The sequence below is a fragment of the Dermochelys coriacea genome, chromosome 17, assembly GCF_009764565.3.
Source record: "Dermochelys coriacea isolate rDerCor1 chromosome 17, rDerCor1.pri.v4, whole genome shotgun sequence".
In the NCBI taxonomy this organism is placed as follows: Eukaryota; Metazoa; Chordata; order Testudines; family Dermochelyidae; genus Dermochelys; species Dermochelys coriacea.
Window position 1 is genome coordinate 1996214 of NC_050084.1, and position 20339 is coordinate 2016552.

Below are 20339 nucleotides of genomic sequence, written 5' to 3' on the forward strand. Positions count from 1 at the left end.
GTTTGACCCCCATGGGTTTTGGGGTGGCAAAAGGGCACGGGCCGCATGAACCTTCCCACTTGCGGCATGCGAGTGCTATCAACCATCCCCGACCTAAGGGAGGGCGTGAAACTGGAAGGGCCTGGAACAGGAGAGATGCTGGGGCATCCATGGGAACGTTGGTGGCTTTGAACTTCCCCAGGTCATCGGCTAAAGTGACCCCACTCAGTTCAGTCTCGAAGGGGGGAGAGATGTGACAAAGCGGGACTATTCTTAATGTTTCCTCTGAATAGTGTGGGGGTGCCTCAGTTTCCCCCATGCAATTCTTAAGTATCTAGGTGGTGGGATAAGGGTGTGTGATCGTTGCAGAGCCCTAGAGGGCAGGTGAGTGCAGGGGTCTGGACACAGAGAGTGGCCGACACCCTGTTTCCTGGCAACTGATGGCCTGGGCCCTTCCCCCCTGCAAGGTGAGAGCTAAAGGGTTGGAGAACAAAGGAATCGGGTGCCCTCTTGGCCCGGGAAAGGGACAAAGCCCAGAGGAGGAGGGGCTGAAGAGTGAGGAAGTTGGGGGCTGGCTGGGGACATGGAGTGAAGTGCAGACCTGGTTATCCGGCTCCCTGCCCCACAGAATGGACCCGGCTGAGGGATCCTGTTCTCTGTACCTTCAAGCTCTGTTTTAGACCATGTTTGTGTCGCCTAATAAACCTTCTGTGTTACTGGCTGGCTGAGAGTCACGTCTGACTGCAGAGTTGGGGGGCAGGACCCTCCGGCTTCCCCAGGACCCCGCCTGGGTGGACTCGCTGTGGGAAGCGCACGGCGGGGCAGAGGATGCTGAATGCTCCGAGGTCAGACCCAGGAAGAGGGAAGCCGGGTGAGCTGTGTGTCCTGCAGACAGGCTGCTCACAGAAAGGAGACTTCCCCAGAGTCCTGACTGGCTTCGAAGGGGGCAGTTCCAGAGCATCACCCGGGGACTCTGTGACAGGGGGTCCCTGGCTCACTCGGAGATCGACTGATGGAGCCATGAGACACTAACGCCCACCTTGGCCCCACGTCGCTCCATGCCCAGCCAGCAGTGAGCCCTGGGCGCGAGGCGCCTCCTCCATGGAGCTGGCCTGAGCTCGCCCTGGAAGGGAGCCTGAGCTGCCCCCCACCTGGCCCCACACATGAAACCACCTCCTCAGCAGGTGCGATTTGGCTGGTGCCCCCCCACACACTCGCTGTGCAGGGCGCTCACTTGGCACAAGCTAATTTCGGCGCGTTGTCAGGCTCATGCAGATGGAGCTGTCTGAGTGGGAGCGACGCGCTCGCTTAGGGGGCAAGTGAAATGTTTTAATGTTAAATGTGCCATTTTATTATCATTAGATTGCTCCCACTTAATGAAAGCGCATTAGTGCAGCGCAGGCTTTATGGCGCCCTGTGCCCAGCCCGCCCCACTTGTTTCCAAGCGATCACATGAGAAACGGGCCAGCTCGCCGGGGCCTTTGCACCGGCTCAGGGCCGCTGTCACGGACTGGGGGAGTCCGGGCCCTGCACCCCTCTTCCTGGGATTCATCGTGACTCTCAGCCAGCCAGTAAAACGGAAGGTTTATTGGACAATAGGAACACAGTCTAAAACAGAGCTTGTAGGTACAACCAGGACCCCTCAGTTAAGTCCTTCTGGGGGGCAGGGAGCTTAGACCCCAGCCCTGGGGTTCCCTGCATTCCACCACCCCACACCCAACTGAACCTAACCCCCCCTCAGCAGGCTCTCCCCTGCAGTCTTTATCCAGTTTCCCAGGCAGAGGTGTTACTTCCCCTCTCCCCCTCCCGGCCCAGGTTACAGGCTCTCAGGTATCCCATCCCCAATGAAACTCCCCTGCCACATTCCCAGGTCAACACTCCCCCCTCCCTGCTGCGTCACAGCCACCAGGCTGGACACAGCCCCGTGGACCAGGCAGCTTGCGGCTGGGCCTGCCATGCCTGGCTGCAGGGACACGTGGCCAGGTCCTGCGTGGGCACAGCCCGGCCTCGCCCTGGGTGTCTGGCTGAGGGCAGCGCTGGGCGCGATGAATCGCTTCGTAGATTCCAAGTTCAGACACCAGCCGCAGGCATCGGGCTGCCCCGCAGGGACCACGGGGGGTGCAAGGGCCCCATGCCTGGGGCAGGGGCAGCGAGTGAGCGCTCACCCCGCCCCAGCTGATTGGTTCCCTGCTGCACTGAGCCAGGCCCTGCCTGGCATGACAGGCCGAGCCGGGCATCCCCCATGGGGAGCGGGCGAATCCACGCAGCGGGCACAGGTAAGGCCATCGCACTGAGGCCCAGCAGCACCTGTGGGCCCATTGCCCTGGCTGAACTGGGCCAGGGCGATAAGGCTCCTCTGGGCAGAGGGTGCAGCCACCCGGAGCCCACAGCACCCACGCGTATTGCGGTGCAAGGCGCTCTCACTGCCAAGGGCACAAGGGACCCAGACCCCCGTTGTTAAGGAACCGGCCTCACAAGCGACTAGGTCCAGGGACACGCGCAGCGCTCCAGGGAGATGCTATGATCTCCAAGCCTGCTGGATCCAGCAGGTCACTTGAAGGCAGCCGGGCACAGGGGGGCGGGGGGGGGTTGTGTATCTCACATGCGAAGCTGCTGGCACAGCAGGGCAAAGGTGCCCAGGGAGCCTGCAGCTGGAGCCTAGCAGGAAGGTAACCAGCAGGGCAGGAACCCTGGCTTGAGGTGACTGGCACAGAGCTTGTGTGGTGTGTTTGGGGGCACAGAGAGACACCCTGCAGCCTTCGCTCTGTGAGCTGGGCTGGAGCTTACAAGCTGGGGGCTCAGCCAAGCCGGGAGTAAACACTGGGGGAAGAACTGGGGGCCAGCTGCCTGCCGGCTGAGGGGATGGGGCTGCAGGGGAGATGGGTGCTGACAGGTTTTGGACGTAACTGTTCGTCCCCACCTCGCCGTGGGTTTTATTTGCATCTCGGCTCACTCAAGTAAATTCCCGCTTTATAACTGAACTCAGGTGCTGGGTGTGATGCAGGGGCGAGGACCTTGGGCTCAGAGGAGCTGGGGTTTCTGTGGGTGCCAGGGCTGGAGCCCACAGGGAGGCACGGGCCCTGGGTGCAGCCCCCAGCAGGCCCAAGGCAGGCTGGTGGAGCCTGGAGGCACGAGTGGCTGCCAGGCTGTGGGGGCAGGGAGCCCACACCTTGGCGCTGGAGGCAGGTGGGAAGAAGGTGATCCACAGCCCCGAGAAGAATCACACCTGCTCAGCAACAGCCCCACGGGAGAGAGGGGCAGAGGGAAGGGCAGGCCGGGTTGGAGTGACACAGGGAGCTGGGTTCCCGTGCCAGCCAGGCCCATTCCCCCTGCCCAAGGCCTGGGGCTCTGCCCGCCTGTCCAACTCCACTGCGTTCCATCTCCGGCGCCGCGCCACCCGTCAGGGGCTAACGTGCTCCAGCTGCCCCATTCCATTCCGGGGAGGTTCCACCTCCCTCTCCAGCTGCTGCCGAGCCAGGCTCGGGGGCTGGCACAGGGCGTGGCTGAGGTGGGCAGGGGGGAAACAGGCTTCTAGGTTCCCACTTTGCGTTTCACTCTCTAATTAGGGTCCACGGTGCCCCAGAGCAGACTCATGAGCCTGCAGAGCAGAGCTCCCCTGTGCTGTCAGGAGTGCTGAGCAAAGGGCCAAAGCCTGTGGGGAGGAAGGAGCTAGCGATGGCTGGGGCGTACTGGCCCCGTTGCTGCAGTTTGTAAGGGCACATCTACACTACAGCCCTAAGTTGGCCTTGTGACATTATTGACATAAGCTGTGACTGTGTAGATCATTGTTGCAACCACTGTTATATATTTGCAGCAAACATTGTACAAAGGTTGAGGTGTCTATGACAAGGTTATGGTTGGCTGGTTACTATTATGCTATCTGGATGCATGTCTCGTTTTTGTATTTAAAGTTATAAGTATTGGCTCTATGCTGTCTGTATTTCAAACTTATGCTATGCTTCTGAGTGACACCCCAGACAAGTTGGTGTCAGCTCTGCCTAGCCTGCTTGATGGCCCATTAAGGACCCTCAGCTATACAACTGACCCACTGAGAGAAGGCAGACACCCTTGGGGACTCAGCAAGGCATGCATGGACCTGCCTATGGACAGAACTCTGAGGTTTTCCCAGGCCATGTACTGGGTGGCTTGTGGTTGGAACAAAGGAAGCAGAGGCCACATGGCAAGAGACTATAAAAGGCAGCAGCAGCATCTCCATCTTGTCTTCAATCCTGCTTCTTACCTCTGGAGGAACCTTGCTGTAAATTGAAGCTCTGAACAAAGGACTGAAGGACCCATCCCAGCTGTGGATGTTCTCCAGAGACTGGATTTGAACCTGCAGTTTATTCTATCACTGCTGCAAGCCTGAACCAAGAACTTTGCCATTACTGTATATAATTGATTCCATTTAACCAATTCTAGCTCTTATCTCTATCTTTTTCCTTTTATGAACAAACCTTTAGATTCTAAAGGATTGGCAACAGGATTTTTGGGTAGATCTAACATATATTGACCTGGGTCTAGGGCTTGGTCCTTTGGGATCAGGAGAACCTTTCTTTTCTTTTCGTGGGGTATTGGTTTTCATAACCATTTGTCCCCATGAGTGGCACTGGTGGTGACACTGGGAAACTGGGTGTCTAAGCGAATTGCTTGTGTGACTCCTGCTTAGCCAGTGGGCTGAGATCCAAGTCCTCTCTGGCTGGCTGGTTTGGTTTACCTTAGAGGTGAAGAACCCCCAGCCTTGAGCTGCGACTGCCCTGCTCTAAGCAATTTGTCCTGCATTGATACTCTCAGTTGTGTCCCGCCAAAACCCACATCGTTACAGGCCAATATTAGGGTGACTTACAGCCACCGCAGTAATGACTGCCATGGCTGATGTCCACACTCCCCTCCTGGCGGTGGTGAGCGCTTCCCCCCCACTGAAGGGGGGCAGGATGGGGGGGTGAGGGCCCGGGCTCTCAGCTCAGTGACCCGTCCATGCGCAGGGCAGAAGCTGGGGGGCCCTGCAGCAAGGAGGCGGGGCAGGAAGTGAGGAGCAGCGTCTCCAGCCAGGCAGAGGGGGGCTGCTGGTGGCCTCTGGGTGCCCATTCCCAGCCCAGCCAAAGGCCCTCCAGGGGTAACGCTCAGGGAAGGAGCTGAGGCTGGGCCCGGCCTCCACTACCCAACATACACCAGGGCACCATGCTGCAGAGATTACGAGTGTGATTATGCAAATGAGCGGCTCCTTCAAATTACCATAACTTTAAATAATTAACACCAGCTGCCCAGGGGCTCCCAGACCCTGCTTATCTGCATATTTATTACGATTTATAAATGATTCAAACACCTTCCATAGGAAGCAGGGGGGTGGGACACAAAGTGAGGCAGGCCGGGAGCCAGGCTGGCAGGGCTGGGCCAGCCCCATCCACCCATTGCATGGGGGCTGAGCTCCCCCAGCCCATGGGGGGTGGCAGGGTGGGGTTGGATCCAGCAATGCAGGGCCAGGGCTGGGCCAGGCCAGAGGGCAGCGTGCTGGGGGCAGGTTGGACCGGGCAGTGCAGACCCAGGTCAGCGTGGTGGGTGTGTGTGTGTGCGCGCGCACCTGCACGGGGGTTTGGACCAGGCAGGGGGCAGCGTGCTGGGGCTGGGGGGTTGGACTGGGCAGAGTGGAGGCAGCGCGCTGTGGAGGGGGGGGATGTGGACCAGACAGGGGGCAGCGTGCTGGGGGGGTTGGACCGGGCAGTGCTGGGCCAGGCCAGGGGGCAGCATGCTGGGGGGGCTGTGGATGGAGCAGTGCTGGGCCAGGCCAGGGGGCAGCATGCTGGGGGGGGGGGTGTACCAGGCAGGGGGCAGCATGCTGGAGGGGGTTTGGACTGGGCTCGGCAGGGCCGGGCCGGGAGCAGCGTGCCAGGGGCAGCGTGCCAGGGGCTGTGTAGGTGAATGCCGGGGCTCGGGCGCTGGCATGGGCCAGGCAGAGGCAGCCCAGGGCCCCCCTAGCAGCGATGAAGCCCTGGGCAGGCAGAGGCAAGCGGGGAAGTGACAGCGGCAGCAAGTGATGACAAGGGAGTCTCGGGGCCCTGCCTGGCGAGGCAGGGAGCCAGCTGGGCTCCAGCCAGGGAGAGATTGCCGGTCTGGCATGCCACCCACCGGGAGCACCCCAGAGCCCGCAGGGCCAGGACGGGCTGCCCACCTTCCCCCCGAGCCAGGCAGAACCGGGCTGGAGCATGGGGCTGGGTACGGCCTTAACGGGAAGAGCCCAGGGCGTGTCCAGGAGCCTGTGGGGGATGGAAACGGGGTTGGGGGAAAGCAGCAGATGACACGTCAGCGCAAATCACTGTGGGCAGCAGGGCAGGCCCGGGAGGGGACGAGGGGTGGGCAGGACAGGGCAGCGGATGAGCTCTGGGCCCCACAGGGCCCCAGGCAGATGGCCGTGCTGGGGCGAGTGAGGGCCGGCCCAGGGGCCTGGAGCACAGCTCTATGGGGCCAGCAGGCTCTCCTGGCTCAGCAGCCTCAAAGCCGCAGCCCATGGCACCACCACGCTCCAGGCCTGCCCAGCCTCCACCTCCCTCCTCTGCCATGGGCCTGGCTGCTCCCCCCAGCTCCACGTGCCCCTCGCCTGCCCCATGCCCCTGCTCCGGCCCAGGAGAGAGCCGTGCTTCTGGCTGAAGCACGGGGAAGAGGCAGGGCGTGGGGGGCTGCAGGGGAGCTGGCTTCCCTCTGCCAGCAGCTCTCGTGTGTTACGTAGCAAATATTCAGCAGAGTTTTTCTCCCAAGCATCCTGCAAAGGCGCCGAGCCATAAACCATGCGTGTGCAAGGCCAGGAGGGCATGTGCTATGCTCCACCCTTTCCTGCTGCTCACTTTCTGGGGTGATGGGGGGGTTCAGCAAATTACCCCTTGACGGAGATGCCCAAACTGACTCCAAACAGTGGCATGAGCAGGAACCATGAGACAGCAGGCAGGTTGGGGTGGGGTGACAGACCACCAAGGCCTGCCCCTGGTGAGATAGTAGGTGAGCGAGCACGGACCAGGCGCTACCTTAGGGAAGGCAGGAAAGGGACTCGGAACATGCCTGGCTGCTGCTGGCGTGGAGACAAAGCAGGGGGGCTCAGGCCTGGGAGAAGAGCTGGGCTGCCCTTGCTGGGGGGAGAGGCAGCCTTGCCCCAGGGGCAGGAGATGCTGCCGGCCGGGGCTCTTCCATTGTCACGCAAGGCCCCAGGGATCCCGTGTTCCTGGTGAGACCCCCACCCTGCATTGCGGCAAACGCCCAGCCCCACCAGGAGCACGGGGATTATGGATGCACTGGAGGAGCCATGGCAAGGAACAGGGGAGGCAAAGCAGGGTCTGGCACAGGGGTATTCAGGCCTGGCCCAGCGCCATTGTCTCTGCAGGGTGTTTGCCTGGTTACCGCATCAGCAGGGATGGACAGGGCTGAGGCTGCCTGCTCAGGGAGTGGGTGCTGGCGCAGCGGGGGTGGGAGGGAGGGAGCTATCGTGTGGGTGAATTGAGGGGGGCAGAGAGGCAGGCAAGGGCCACAGGTGTGACTGTGAGAAGGGTACAAGGCCCTGCCTGAGAGGCTGAACCCCTGGCCAAGCCTGCCTGGCTTGTGCACGGGCCAGAGGCTGGGGCTTCACTGCCGCAACTCCACTCACCGACTGTTCATGCCGGGACACATCTCTCTGGGTGATTATGCTGAGCAGCAGACAGGTGGGTCAGCCCACGGCGCCTGAGCGCTTGGCACACACCATCTGCTCCAAACAAGCCGAGATTTGTGGCTGAGATTTCCTGCCCATTCCTTAGGCACCTCTTCTCCTGGAGCACCTGGCACTTAAAACATTGCAAGCCCCACGCGGCCTGGCCCCGGCTCCTCTCCCCAGCCACAGCCAGTGGGCTGGGGCTGCCAACCCGGAGCAGGGGGGAGCTGCACTAGCTGTACTAACAGCCGTAGGGCTGGAGTGGGCAGGCAGCTGTGGGGACTGGGCCCAGAAGATAATCTGTGGCTGGGCCCTGAACTAACAGAGCCAGGGCTCCAGCACGGACGGGACTGCTGTTCAGGATGGGCTAAGAGGGCCTCCGGGGACAGGAGCGAGTGGGAAGCAAAGCTCCAAGACAGCCACAGGTCAGCTGGGCCTGAAAGCCCTCCCAGAGCCTCGCAGCCCCTGGCCATCCATACCCAGCCTCAGGAACTCCCAGCCTGCACCCCGGGTCCCAGGGAGCTCGAACGGCCCAGCGGCTCTGCCCTGGCTGCGGCGGACTCCAGCCCCCTCACTAGTTGCTGGGAGTGAACACGCCTGACCCTGCACTTAGCATCCGACTTCTGGGGGACCTGAGAACGAAGACACAAGACCTGAGCCAGCACAGATCTTCCTCCCTGCACTGTGGCCAAGGCTCAGCCGACAACCCCAGGAAGCAGGGCGTGGCACTGCCCAGGGAGCGCAGAGCCGCCACACAGGATGGCAGCCCGGAGTTTGCTGCATGAAGAGTCACACTTTGTTACAGGAGTAGGAGAAAGCTTGGCTGCTGCCGGCACGGAAATGCCATGCTGGGTTACCTCACCTCGCTGCACCCCACATCCCCCCCCAAAAGCTTCACCCCTGCAGGCTCCGTGCCCCGCGCAGCTTTCACGCTGCTACCCACAGTAAAACCACCACTTTCTGTCCAAGTGCTATACCTGGCCACGCTGGTGCGCCCCCGCACCCACCTCGTGTCCCCTCACCGCACTGCAACAAACCACCCGAGGGGAGGAGCCAGCGTCACCAGCCATAAATGACATTTAATATTTAAACAGATAGGAAAAGACGCACAGCCGAACTAGTGCAAACCAGACAGGCAGGGCCAGGCAGCTCCGCAGTGTCCAGTCCAGCCGCTGAGAAGTCAGCAGAGATGACCATACCCGCACAGCTGGCTCCGGGGACATGGGGCAGCAGCTGAGTCCTGGAGGCAGCCGAGTCAGTAGGGGGGCATCTGCGGAGGAGAGCCCTGGCACACTCCCAAAGTGAGTAGATGCAGTTATTCTGGATGTCCAGAGAAGGCGCCGTGGAGCTCCTGCCCAGAGGCTCAGCAGACAGTGTGGGTGTGAATGAACGTGCGTGTGCTGTGGAGCGCCTGCCACATATGCTCTCCAGACACTGTGTGCGCGCATGTGCACGTGCGTGTGGACAGGGGCAGGGTTACATTTTATTTCAAACAAAACTGTGCTAGGCACAAGCCCCTGGAAAAAGAAATGACCCAAAATAAATTGCCATGCCTGGGGAACAGAAAACCATGTGCAAGGAAAGCCCACATGCAGCAGCGGAGTGAGCATGAGTGTGCGAGATGCACATCCAGGCGTGCCTGGACTGTGCTGTCACACACAAATCCCGCTGACAGCTGCACCAGGAAACCAGCTTCATTCTTTGCTGGGTTTTTTAAGCCAGATCAGAAAGTGTCACCTTTGGCTCAGCTGAAAGGGAAGGAGCGATGGTGGAAACGGGTGCTGCCAGGGCCCCTCCCGTCGGTGCCAGACACACACGGGCTGCGGGGGGGTTAAGTTATAAAATAAAAAGACAGCAGGCACTGAGGAGGAAAAAAGCCCCTGAAGACCAGCTCAGCTTCCCCTCCACTGAGAATGGAGCAGTCCCCAGGCTGGAGCAGCCATGGAGGTGGCCATGGAGGTTGCAGGGGGTGGGGCAAGCTGGCAGGAGCTCGGGGAAGGAACACTGAGCAGCCCCAACATGCACAGTCTGGTCCGGAGGTGCCAGCTCACCCCATCCGAGGGTATTGCAGCTGCTGTCGGCCAGCCTGGCTGGTGCCTCGCCCACGCAGACAGGGCTGCGTTCGCTCAGAGGGAGAGGTCGGAGGAGAGGGCTTCAGATTAACATTTTCCACCATGCAGGAAATACTGGGTGCACACAAGACATCGGAGGTGGTGACAATCTGTAAACGTCACATTTCCCAGGCAAGGCGCTTGCCGAGGGGCCGTCAGGAGCTCTGGAGGCTGGTCTGAGTGTCGCCAAGGCCTGGCGTGGGCCAGCTCATGGATCTGTGAGGCAGAGTATTTCTGAGGCTGTGGAAAATGTGTCCCTCCAGGCAGCATCCCGGGGCTATGCTGAGGTTTCCGCTGGCTTGCTCTCTGTGTCGCTGTCACTCAGGTGGCTCCTGGAGGAGTACCTGGACCTGTGCATGCTTTCCAAAGGGGCTCGCTCCTCCTCCGATTTGTCGCAGGCGAACTGTCGGCGGTACCCTGGGGGGCTGCACAGAGGAAACAAGGCAGTTGGCAAACAGGCAAGGAAGAGCAGACATCACCTCGGCACATGCTCCCGATGGGAGATGCATGTCAGACCCTGCCTTGAGCAGCAGCACTCCCCGCGTGGGGCTGGGCTCCCTTCCAATGCCCGCCTCGGGGCTCAGATCCAAACCCCCAAACCTCAAGATAAGCCGGCCGGGCAGTGGGGAGGCCAGGCCACGCCACGGCAGCTGCCTGGCCACGCCGCAGGAAAGTGGGTTGGTGGGGTGGAGGCCAGTTCCCAGTGACTGGGCCCTGTTGGGCTGTCTCCGCAGGCACAAGGCCTCTTATCCTGGGATGGGGGCTCAGTGGAGCAGTCCCCCAGCTTTCCTCAGCACCCAGCTCCCTGGCGCCATTCAGGAATGAGAAGCCTCCCCCACTCTGCAGGCAGGCCCGCCAACAGAGGGGGCAATTGCCCAGGGTGATTTAAAAGGTCCTGGGGGCCCCTGGCTGCCACCGTTGCTGTGGTAGGCCCTGGGTCCTTTTAAATTGCCTGGGCGGGCCGCGGGCCTGGCTGCAGACGTCAGTGGCTGCCCCACCCCTGCAAGGAAACGCCTCCTCTCCGCCACGGGCGCCAGCGCCAGGCATGTAGGGCTGGGTGGGGCCCCGGAGGACGGGACCGCCCTGTGCTCCCAAGCGTCAGCTGTTCTGCCCCATAGGACTGTGCTGGGTGGAGGGATCCTTGCTCGGTGCTGGCTCAGCCGGCCGGTAAGTGCGGCCGGGGGGCAGGGCGTGGGGAGTGGGTCCCTGTGGGGAGGTGCTGATCTGTGGGGGGGGCAGGGGGCACTGGGCAGTGAGGGAGGTTTGTGTGTGTTGGGGTGCTAGGTAGTGGGGAGTGTGTGTGGAGTGCTGTGTAGTTGTGGGGGGGCTGTGGGGAAGGGCATTGGGTAGTGCAGGGTGCGGGAGATCTGTGCACGTTGGGGGCCAGGCAGTTGTGGGGCTGTAGGTGGGGGGAGTGCTGGGTAGGGATGGTGGTGTGCAGGGCAATTGTGGGCAGGGGGGGCGCTCGGCATAGTAGGTCCGGGGGAGGCTGGGCATAGGAAGCTGGGGAGGGACTGTGTGGCACGGCATGGGCCCCCCAAGAGGGGAAGGGGCCCGCTGGCAGCACACGGCTGGGCAGGCCAGTGTGCGTCTCCGGGCTCAGTGCGCTATTGTCCTGTGCTGATTGCCACTTGAGCTCGCCGGCATCTGAACGCCCTGCCGCAGCTCTGCTCCTGTGCACAGCCTTCTGCACCGCCCCCTCCTTGTGCCCCCTTCCCCAACCCTGAGCATGGGCCCCAGGCACTGCAGCAGCCAGCTGGGAGAGCTGAGCAGGACTGAGCCCCGACGAGTGAGATAGTGAGGGGGCATGTCTGTTATGGGGACAGCCCACTGGCACAGCCTGCCCCCACCCCTGGAGAACACCCAGACGTTAGGGGATGGGCTGTGCTTTAGTGGCCCAAGCGCAGTCTTGGGATTGCTCTCTGCCTGTTTCCCAGTTGCAATCAGGGGTACCAGCCATGGGCTGAGGAGTAGCTAACATTTGCAAAAGGGCTTTAGACCTCAGATCAAAGGGACTCCAGGAAGACCGAGCCTTACTACAGCATCCCAACATTTACTTGGCACTGGGACACCTCAGAACAGCACCAGCAGCCCTGACACCGCTCTCTGCCTGCTTTGGGCTGGGGAACAGCTAAGCAGTGCTACTATCACATGTCCATGGCAAGTGGCAGCTGAGCATCCGACAGAGACGATAGCAAATACGCCCAAGGATCCCCACTGCCATCTCTCCTCCAGTACTCCACACAGGACTGAGACAACACCAGTGCCATATCCGGTGCTACCCAGACCCTGCTCTGAGACAGGGGCCCATTTTATAGATTGGGAAACAGGCAGAAAGGAGGGAACGGACTTTAAACCAAGATCTTTAAAAGAGCTGGCTGAGGAGCTTGCTGGATTTTGGATTTTCAGTAAGTCCTGGAGCACTGGGGAAGTGTCCAGAAAATGGAAGAAAGCAATTTGTTAAAAGAGTAAATGGGATGACCAGAGTCATTATAGGCCTGTCATCGATCCCAGGCAAGATAATGGAGCAGCTGACACAGGACTTGATTAATGAAGAATTATAGGAGGATAATATAATTAATTATATGGAAAATAGGTCTGCTCAAACTAATTGGATGTCTCTTTTTGACACGAGTACAAGTTTGGCTGATAAAGGTCATAGTGTTGACGTCATATATGTAGATTCTCTAAGGTGTTTAGTTTGGTACCGCATGACATTTTGATTAAAAACTAGAAAGCTATAAAATTAAGATGGCACACGTTACAGGGAGTAAAAGCTGGCTACCTGACATGCTTCCAAATACAAGTTGAAATGGGGAATCATCATTGAGCGCGCGAGTTTTTAGCAGGGTCCTGCAGGGATCAGTCTTAGGCCTGCACAATTTCACATTTTTATCCATAGAAAACAAAATCATCACGGATAAAGTTTGCAGATGACACAAAACTTGGGGGAGTGGTAAACGAGGAGGACAGGTCACTGGTGCAGCGTGATCTGGCTCTGCTGGTAAGCTGAATGCATGCAGACAATGTATTGTACTAGGTCTAATTGTAAACTAATACACCTGGCAACAAAGGCAGCAGGCCCTATTTACAGGACAGGGGACTCTACCCTGGGAAACAGGGACTCTGAAAAGGACTTTAGGGGTCGTGATGGAGAATCCATGGAATGTGAGCTCCCAGTGCGACTTTGTGGCCAAAACAGCTAATGGGAGCGACCCGTGGATATGTAAACATGGGACTCTCCAGTCAGAGCAGAGAGGTTGTTTTCCCTCTGTGTGTGGCACTGCAGTGATTACTGCTGGAATCCCGTGTCCAGCTCTGGGGCCCACAATTTGAGAAGGACGGAGATAAATGGGAGAAGATTCAGAGAAGAACCACAAGAGTGATGCCAGGATTAGAAAACCTGCCTTAGAATGCTGAAAGGAGCTCAGTCTATGCAGCTGAACAAAGAGAAGGTTGAGGGGTGACTTGATTAATCTAGAAGTGCCTACACGGGGAACAAATATTTGACACTGGGCTCTTAAGCTGAGCAGAGATGGGTCTAGCAGGGTCCAATGGCTGGAACCTGAAGCTAAACAAAGTCAGACTGGCAATAAGGCGTAAATTTGTAACGGTGAGAGGAATTAACCACTGGGACAATTTACTCAGGGGCAGGGCTGTGGGGTGGCGGGGGAAGAACTCTCCATTCCTGACCATTTTAAAATCCTGACTGGATGTGTCTCTTACAGTTCTGCTTTAGGAATCTTGTTGGGGCAGGTCTCTGGCCTGTGCTATCCAGGGGTCAGACTACATGATCACAGTGCTCCCTTCTAGCCAGGGAATCCATGAATTGCCCAAGAACCCCCAGTAGCAGGAGGTCCTGGCTCCCGCTGGGCCTTCTGCTGGACAGAGACGCAGGGAAGGCAGCTCCCATTCGAATGCAGGGGCAAGGAGGAGATGTTTAAAGTTTCTGTTGTTCCCAAAAGCTGGTTGTGTGTGTGTGTGGGGGGGAGGGGGTTAGTGTTTAAGTATTAGCATTAAGCTACGGATAATTGGGAGAGTTGTGCATTGGCATGGACGTTGCATTCCCCCAGGACCACCTCTCCCACAGCAGACTGTCAACCTGGCAGCTTCCTTTACAAGGGCTCGTTATTCTTTTTTATTATTTTTAAGACATTTTCAGACCATCTGGAGCGATTTACTCTCCCCTAGAGTTAGCAGAGCTAAGCAAGTAAATCTGCAACAAATCATGCATTTGTTGAATTGCACCTTTATCTGCTCAGGAAGACTGTGAAATTGCAGAATTTGTTCATTATTTAAAGTTTTGTGCCTATTTTGTCCCTGTGAAAAGGAATTGCAAACGAGAAAATTCACTATTTGAATTTTGAACTTTGCGCTGGGTAGGCAGTTACCTAGGTCATGTGGGACCATTTCAGTTTCCTGATTGGATAACTGTTACTAAGCAACAGCGCAAATTTTAAAGAAGGGCTTTGCCTTCAGCAAATATTCACACTGCAAATTTGCTTCCTGCGAGCGATTGTGCTAGAAAAACTCGTCCGCTTGAGGGTGTGTGGGGCGAGTGCGCCGACAAACCCAACCTCCTATTCCCATCCAACATCTACAGACATTTCCCTGCCTATTCGCTCAGCTCCAGGAATCCAGCTCAGCCACCCAAGTCCAGGCGACCTAGCGGGAGCTGACAAGTGGATTTCACTTATATTCAAGGCGGCACATGGCAGGACCAGCAACAGGAAGGTGCGAGGCTACATTATCCGTCACTGCCTGTTAATTTGTCCTGCTCACCAGTCATCTTGCGTGCACACCCCTTCCACTCTGCGCCTTCCCCCGCTTATGTCCCCTCGGAGCCTAGCTGCAGATTCGAACCCTTTAACGCCAGCCTTGGCCAGACAAGAGGAACTGCCGGCTCCATTTCTGTTATGGCAGCTCCGGCGTCACACATGTTACGAACAAGCAGCGCGGCAGCCCCAGCTGCAGGGGATTGTTCCGGCAATTGAACACTTTAAAAAGAATTGTTTAAAAAGCTTCTTTCCTTCTCAGATAATTCTCCCATTCAAAGCTGTCGGAAACAATTTAATACACAAATAAATTCCTGCCAGAAAAAACCCCAGCCCCGACCGCAGTCGCTTCCCTTCCCCCTCCCTGCACAGCCTTCCCAGAGCTGCCCTTCCTGACTGGCTTCTCCTGCAGATCTCTGACCTGGGTAAAATGGCTCCACCTAGCCCCCCGATGGCCACCAGGACCGGTACCTCCAGCCAGGCAGTTCTCCCACTGGCTGCCGGACCAGTGACAGCCTAACACAACCTGCCGCCTGACCGAGGTGGGGAGCTAGCTGGGAATGCTGCCATTTCAGTACCCAGATTGCGTCATATGCCAAGCGCTGGGCCCCTCCAACACTCCTCGGGAGGGCAATGACCCCACACCACCTGCCCATGAGGAGCATTCAGAAGCTTGCAACCCACATTCCTCCAGTGAGCTTAAAAAGCACAGCTGTGCTGCCAAACGTGGGCTCCTGGGGCATGATCCTGGGACCATTCCACACTCCCCGAGCCCAGCCACTTCCAGCTCATCCCTCCACATCTCCCACCCAACTGCCTGCTTAAGAAAGAGCCAAAAAGTGACCAGAGCCACAGAACAAGGCCTTGGTTCCTCCAGGGAGCCTAGCCACAGCCAGGTTGCCCCAATTCAGAGCAGTGCCCCTCTCCCGCACCATGCCATATGTACCCGTGTGTGTGGGGGGTCTCTCTCTCTAGGTAACCTGCTGTCTCATAAATCCCAGAATGGTCAGGGCATGGGGATGGCATTGGGGAGCTAACCAGAGGAAGGCAAGTGAAGACTCCTATCCCACAGGGAACACCCAGGGGCCCATGGCACTGCCTCCTTTCCATGTGCAGCACTATACCGGGTTTGCTCATGGGACGTATGGCCAGTTTGCCCTCCTGAGTCTGGGGAGAATCACATGTCCCCATCCCCAGCGGGAGGAATTCATGGAAAGTTTTCCATTTCCAAGGGGAAGTACCCAGGGCAATGCCTGGAGCCCAGCCACTCCCACCCCGCCTCGCCCTTTGAGTGCCTCTGGCACAGGATCAGTGCTGCTTACTAAGCTGCAGTTACACATGGCTGCCCCCACCCACCCCCTTGCACAACACACACCCTGCAACGGGTGTGTCAGTAACTCCAGCCTGTGCACGGGGCTCCCTAGCAGACGAGAGACGTCAGGGTGATTCACAGATATTAAGGTCAAAAGGGACCATTATGATTATCTAGTCTGACCTCCTGCACAATGCAGGCCACAGAATCTCACCCACCCACTCCTGCAATAAACCTCTCACCTAGGTTTGAACTATTGAAGTTCTCAAATCATGGTTTATAGATTTTAAGGAGCAGAGAATCCTCCAGCAAGTGACCCGTGCCCCTTGCTACAGAGGAAGGCAAAAAACCTCCAGGGCCTCTTCCAATCTGCCCTGGAGGAAAATTCCTTCCTGACCCCAGATATGGCAAAATCGGCTAAACCCTGAGCATGTGGGCAAGATTCACCAGCCAGATACCCAGGAAAGAATTCTCTGCAGTAACTCAGATCCCACCCCATCTAGCAGAAGGGTGATGCGCATGCCCTTCTGCTGTTAAGACTCCAGTCCTCATCCCCACCCTTCACAAGCCGACAGTCCCCATGCAGGAGGTAGGGGTGCAATCTAGCCCATGGTCCAGGGTGCTGGGAGGGAGGACAAGCCTGTCAGTGTGCACACGTAACCTGGCTCAGATGGGGACTCAGCAGCAGCAGTCACATAGTGAGCACCCCTGGCCCAGAGTGGGCCAAGGGGAGTCTCAAAGCACCCCCCAGGTAAACCACTCTGCCTGGAATCACACAGGTGGGGGGAAAGAGCTCTGCGAAAGGGGACTCTAATACAGGGCAGCCCAAGGGGGCTGGGAACCAGCCTGCAGAGCTACCTCCTCCTTCCAGAGCTGAGATGACAGATAGCAGCATGCAGTGCACGAGCTTGATTGGAGCAGCACTGCATGCTGGGATGCGTAGTCTCTGCTGGCCACTCTCCATATCAGAGCTGATGGTAGCTGCAGATGGTTCTGCTTTACACAGGGATGGCTCTGAACTGGCAGCCCTTGAGCTGAACACCCCTGAACTCTGGGAAGACTGCACTGTCCCATCTTGGTGACAAGCAGCCTTGTCTCTCACTGCATGGTGGAGGCGTGGGGCATGACGTTACACAGCAGTCAGTGTGGGAGCTTGAGAGAACCACTGGCTCTGTGTCCAGCAGCCTCGTCTAAGGGTGCCAAGGAGCCCTCAGTTGGGGCCAGCATGGGTGCTTCTGGCTTGGAGTTAAAACACCCCAGAAGTTCTGGCCCAAGAGAAGCAGTTAGTGTGCTCAGGGCTTCCTGCAGCCCAGCAGGGAGAGAGCAAGAGGGCAGGGCATGAAGACATCTGATGATTTCCATGGCTTTTAAAAGTTTGCCCATGAGAATGCAGAGGGGTCTGCAGCAGTGGGGTGTGGGAGCTGTCCACGCCATGGCAGGTTTATTCTGGCAGCACATGCTCCTCATTAAGGCCTTTTTAAACATAGCCTGATGCTTGTCTTTCCCGCAGTAACTAATCCCCGGTCTGAACCGGGAGCGGGGGATCCTGCAATGCACTGTGACCCGTTAATTTCAGGAGAAATAAATACAGCCACGTACTTAACAGTTTCTGAAAGGCCGGGAGGGATTAGTGCTTCTCAGTGTCCTGTGCACGCCAGCCGCTAATCCCTGGAAGGGATATACTAGCAGAAAAAACCCGCCTACGTCGACAAACCCTTTGTGGATCTTGCCCGCACTCTGCGCGCCCGCTGTCTTTGCCTGGGTTGCATTGTCACAGGAGCGTACGAAAGTCAGAGGCAGGCCCCACGCCTCACCTCACAGCGAGTTACATGGGGATGAGGCGTGGAGCTACAGTAGTTGGAGTGGTGTCCTTTTCCAGCAGGTTTCACAATGGGCTGGTCTCTGCCAAGCAGCCGCCCCGGCCAAACCCCACAGCCGTGATGTGGCCTCATGATGAACACAGGCAGCTTCCATGCAGCAGTGGGGAGGAGGGGGCTGAATGACGAAGGTGGGACCCATGCCAGGCGCAGCCCTGGCAGGGTTAGTAATTCAGGAAAGCTACACCACATGGGCCTGCAAACCCCAGAGTGCTTTGCCAGCATGTGCAGCGCGGTGAGCCCCAATGGCCCACCCTCTCAGAGCAGTGCCAGGCTGGCGGGATTACAGCCCACCCAGCGTGGTAAATCAGCTGCTGATCCACCCTGCCCAAGACCATTAGGGTTTCCCAGCCCTCTAGACTTGCAGCGTGATTGATTTATCTGGCATAGCCGGCTTAGCTGGGATCTATCCCACAGAGAGGCTCCGGCAGCTGGGGGCGGGGCAGCGAGTTCAGAGGCATTCCCCGAGCTAGAGACATGCTGCCGGGTGGGTGGGGTGAGAGGTTGGGGCAGCAGGGAGTGGAGGGTGACGGAGGTTAGTGGCACACGGGCATGCTGTCATGCGGCACTGCACACCACTCGGCACCTACTGCCTTAGTCGCTCTCGGGCCGGTAGAGGTATTTCATCATCAGGCTGTCCACCTGCTTCTTCCGCTTCTTCTCCTCCTTCTTCAGGCGCTTGCCTGATTTCTCTGCATCCCGCCCCTCCGCGGCTCCCTCCCCTTCGGAGGCCGGGCTCTTCTTCTTGGGGCCCTTCTTGACGCTGGAGCTGCTGTGGTAGGAGCCGGACGAGGAGTCTGAGGACGACTCCGAATCCGAAGGCAGCTGCTGCTTCTTCTTGGTGCGTTTCCTGGTGCTCTTCCTACGCTCCTCCTCCGAGGAGTCATCTTCGGAGCTGCTGCTGCTCCTCCGGCCCTTGCTGCTGTGAGGCTGGGAGCAGTCCAAGGCCGAGATGGACCGGCGCAGGCTGCTGAAGGAGCGCTCCGGCCGGGTGGCGCTCCTGGCGCTCCGCATGCTCCTCTTCTCCTCCTCCTCCGAGTCTGGGTCCAAGCTGGAGCGCTTGAACTTGATGGGCTTGTAGTTGAGGACCTCATTGATGGCAGCCTCCAGGTCAGGGTCCAGGTAGGAACGGTGGCTGACGGGCCGGATGTCTGACACCTCCGGCTGCACCTCGTCGGAGGCGGAGGTCCTGGGCCGGGGGGGCACGGAGAAGCTGCGCCCGAGCAAGTGCTGGCTGCACAGGGAGCGGGTGTTGCTCAGAGCCACACTAGACACGTCATCCAACTCATCCAGCCGGCTCCTGCTCAGGGAGAGCCGGGAGTCAAGCCGGCTGCCCAGGGTCGAGGTCTCCAGCCCCAGCTCTGCCCGGTGGCTCAGTGGTGGGCTGAGGGCACTGGAGGCGCCAGCCAGCGGCTCGCTGAGCCGGGACGTGCTGCGCCGCAAGCTGTCCGGGTTTGACAGCGTGAAGCTCAGTGTGGACCTAGCGTCGGCCTCGTCACCCTCCAGCCCGCGCCGGGAGGAGGCAGCCCAGCTGGCTGGGGCAGACAGGGCAGAGGCCTGGTCAAACTCAGCTGTGGTGACAGACCACCTCTTCTCCAGCCCCTTCCGGGCTCTGCTGCTGGCCTCCGAGAGGGATTGGGAGATGACAGAGCCCCTATTGTCAGGGTCCTCGCTGCCTGGGGACTTCTTCCATGAGCAGATGGAGCCGGTCTCCTCCTGGCTGCTGGCCGCTGAGCTGCGCTTGGCCTTGCGGAAAGACCTGTCTGGGGAGGCCGGCCGCTCGCTCAGGGTGGAGAAGAGAGTCTCCTCATCCCCCTGGCCACCAATAGAGTCCTTCAGGTTGAGCCGTTTCCTGTAGCTCAGGGAGCTCATGACAGAGACCGGCCGCTCCTCGGCCTCCTTGGGCTCTCTGCCTTCCTTCCTCTCCTTGGGAGCCGAGTTCAGGGCCGGCCTGAGGAGAGTGACCAGTGGACAGCAGCAAATGGGGAGGGAGGGGGGAGAGAGAAAGCAGGTGAGAACAGAGACACACACCAGGTGAAGGAGAGAGGAAGGCAGCAGAGCAAACCCAGCTAAATAATTTGCATCGGTGGAAAATAGCTTCCTGGGAAATGTCATGCAAATTAGGGTATTGTTCTATCCCATCGCTTTTATCCCCCTTTAAAACGTTTCATTCAATTATTTCATTGTCAACTACCTGGAGCCACTACCTTTGATAGCCAACTTCCAAGAAGGTGGAATTATCCCCAAAACCAAAACGCTGGACATCTGCACCGCCGAATAAATTAAACAAATTAAGAGAAATAGCCTCGGCTCTTCCCCTGGCTCAGTGGAGGGGGGAGAAGCCCCTGGGATCCCTGAATCCATAGCAGGAAATTGCTTTTATACCAAACCAATCTGTACTCATCAGGCAGTACATTCCCCAGGAGAAGCTGCTCCAATCCTCTTCTACCGGCTCCTGTGGCACTCCAGGCGAGGGGTGCCAGGCCTGCCCAGCCCCTCGGGCACTCCCCTGAGGCACAGGGAAAAGTCAGGGACAGGCCCTGCCCACAGCAATCCCACCTGTTGAGCGAACCAAGGGACAGAGCAGTGGGGGCCGGGGGCTTGATCGTGGCTCCA

General features: G+C 58.5%; 1 protein-coding gene across 22 annotated transcripts in view; it reads right to left on the reverse strand.

The window, feature by feature from the left end:
- Positions 1-8707: 8707 nt before the first annotated feature.
- The window catches only part of MYO18A (myosin XVIIIA), a 140298-nt gene continuing 128666 nt past the window's right edge, over positions 8708-20339 (reverse strand). For 17 of the 22 annotated variants that reach the window (XM_043499210.1, XM_043499222.1, XM_043499221.1 and 14 more), the window contains 2 exons: positions 18314-19674; positions 10050-10184 (listed from right to left, as the gene is read on the reverse strand). In XM_043499210.1, coding sequence (XP_043355145.1) covers positions 18318-19674 — 1357 coding nt within the window. In that variant the 3' untranslated portion in view covers positions 10050-10184; positions 18314-18317. Of the gene's footprint in view, positions 10185-18313; positions 19675-20339 lie in introns of all 22 variants that reach the window. The other 5 variants (XM_043499226.1, XM_043499225.1, XM_038375438.2 and 2 more) reach the window with 1 other exon arrangement.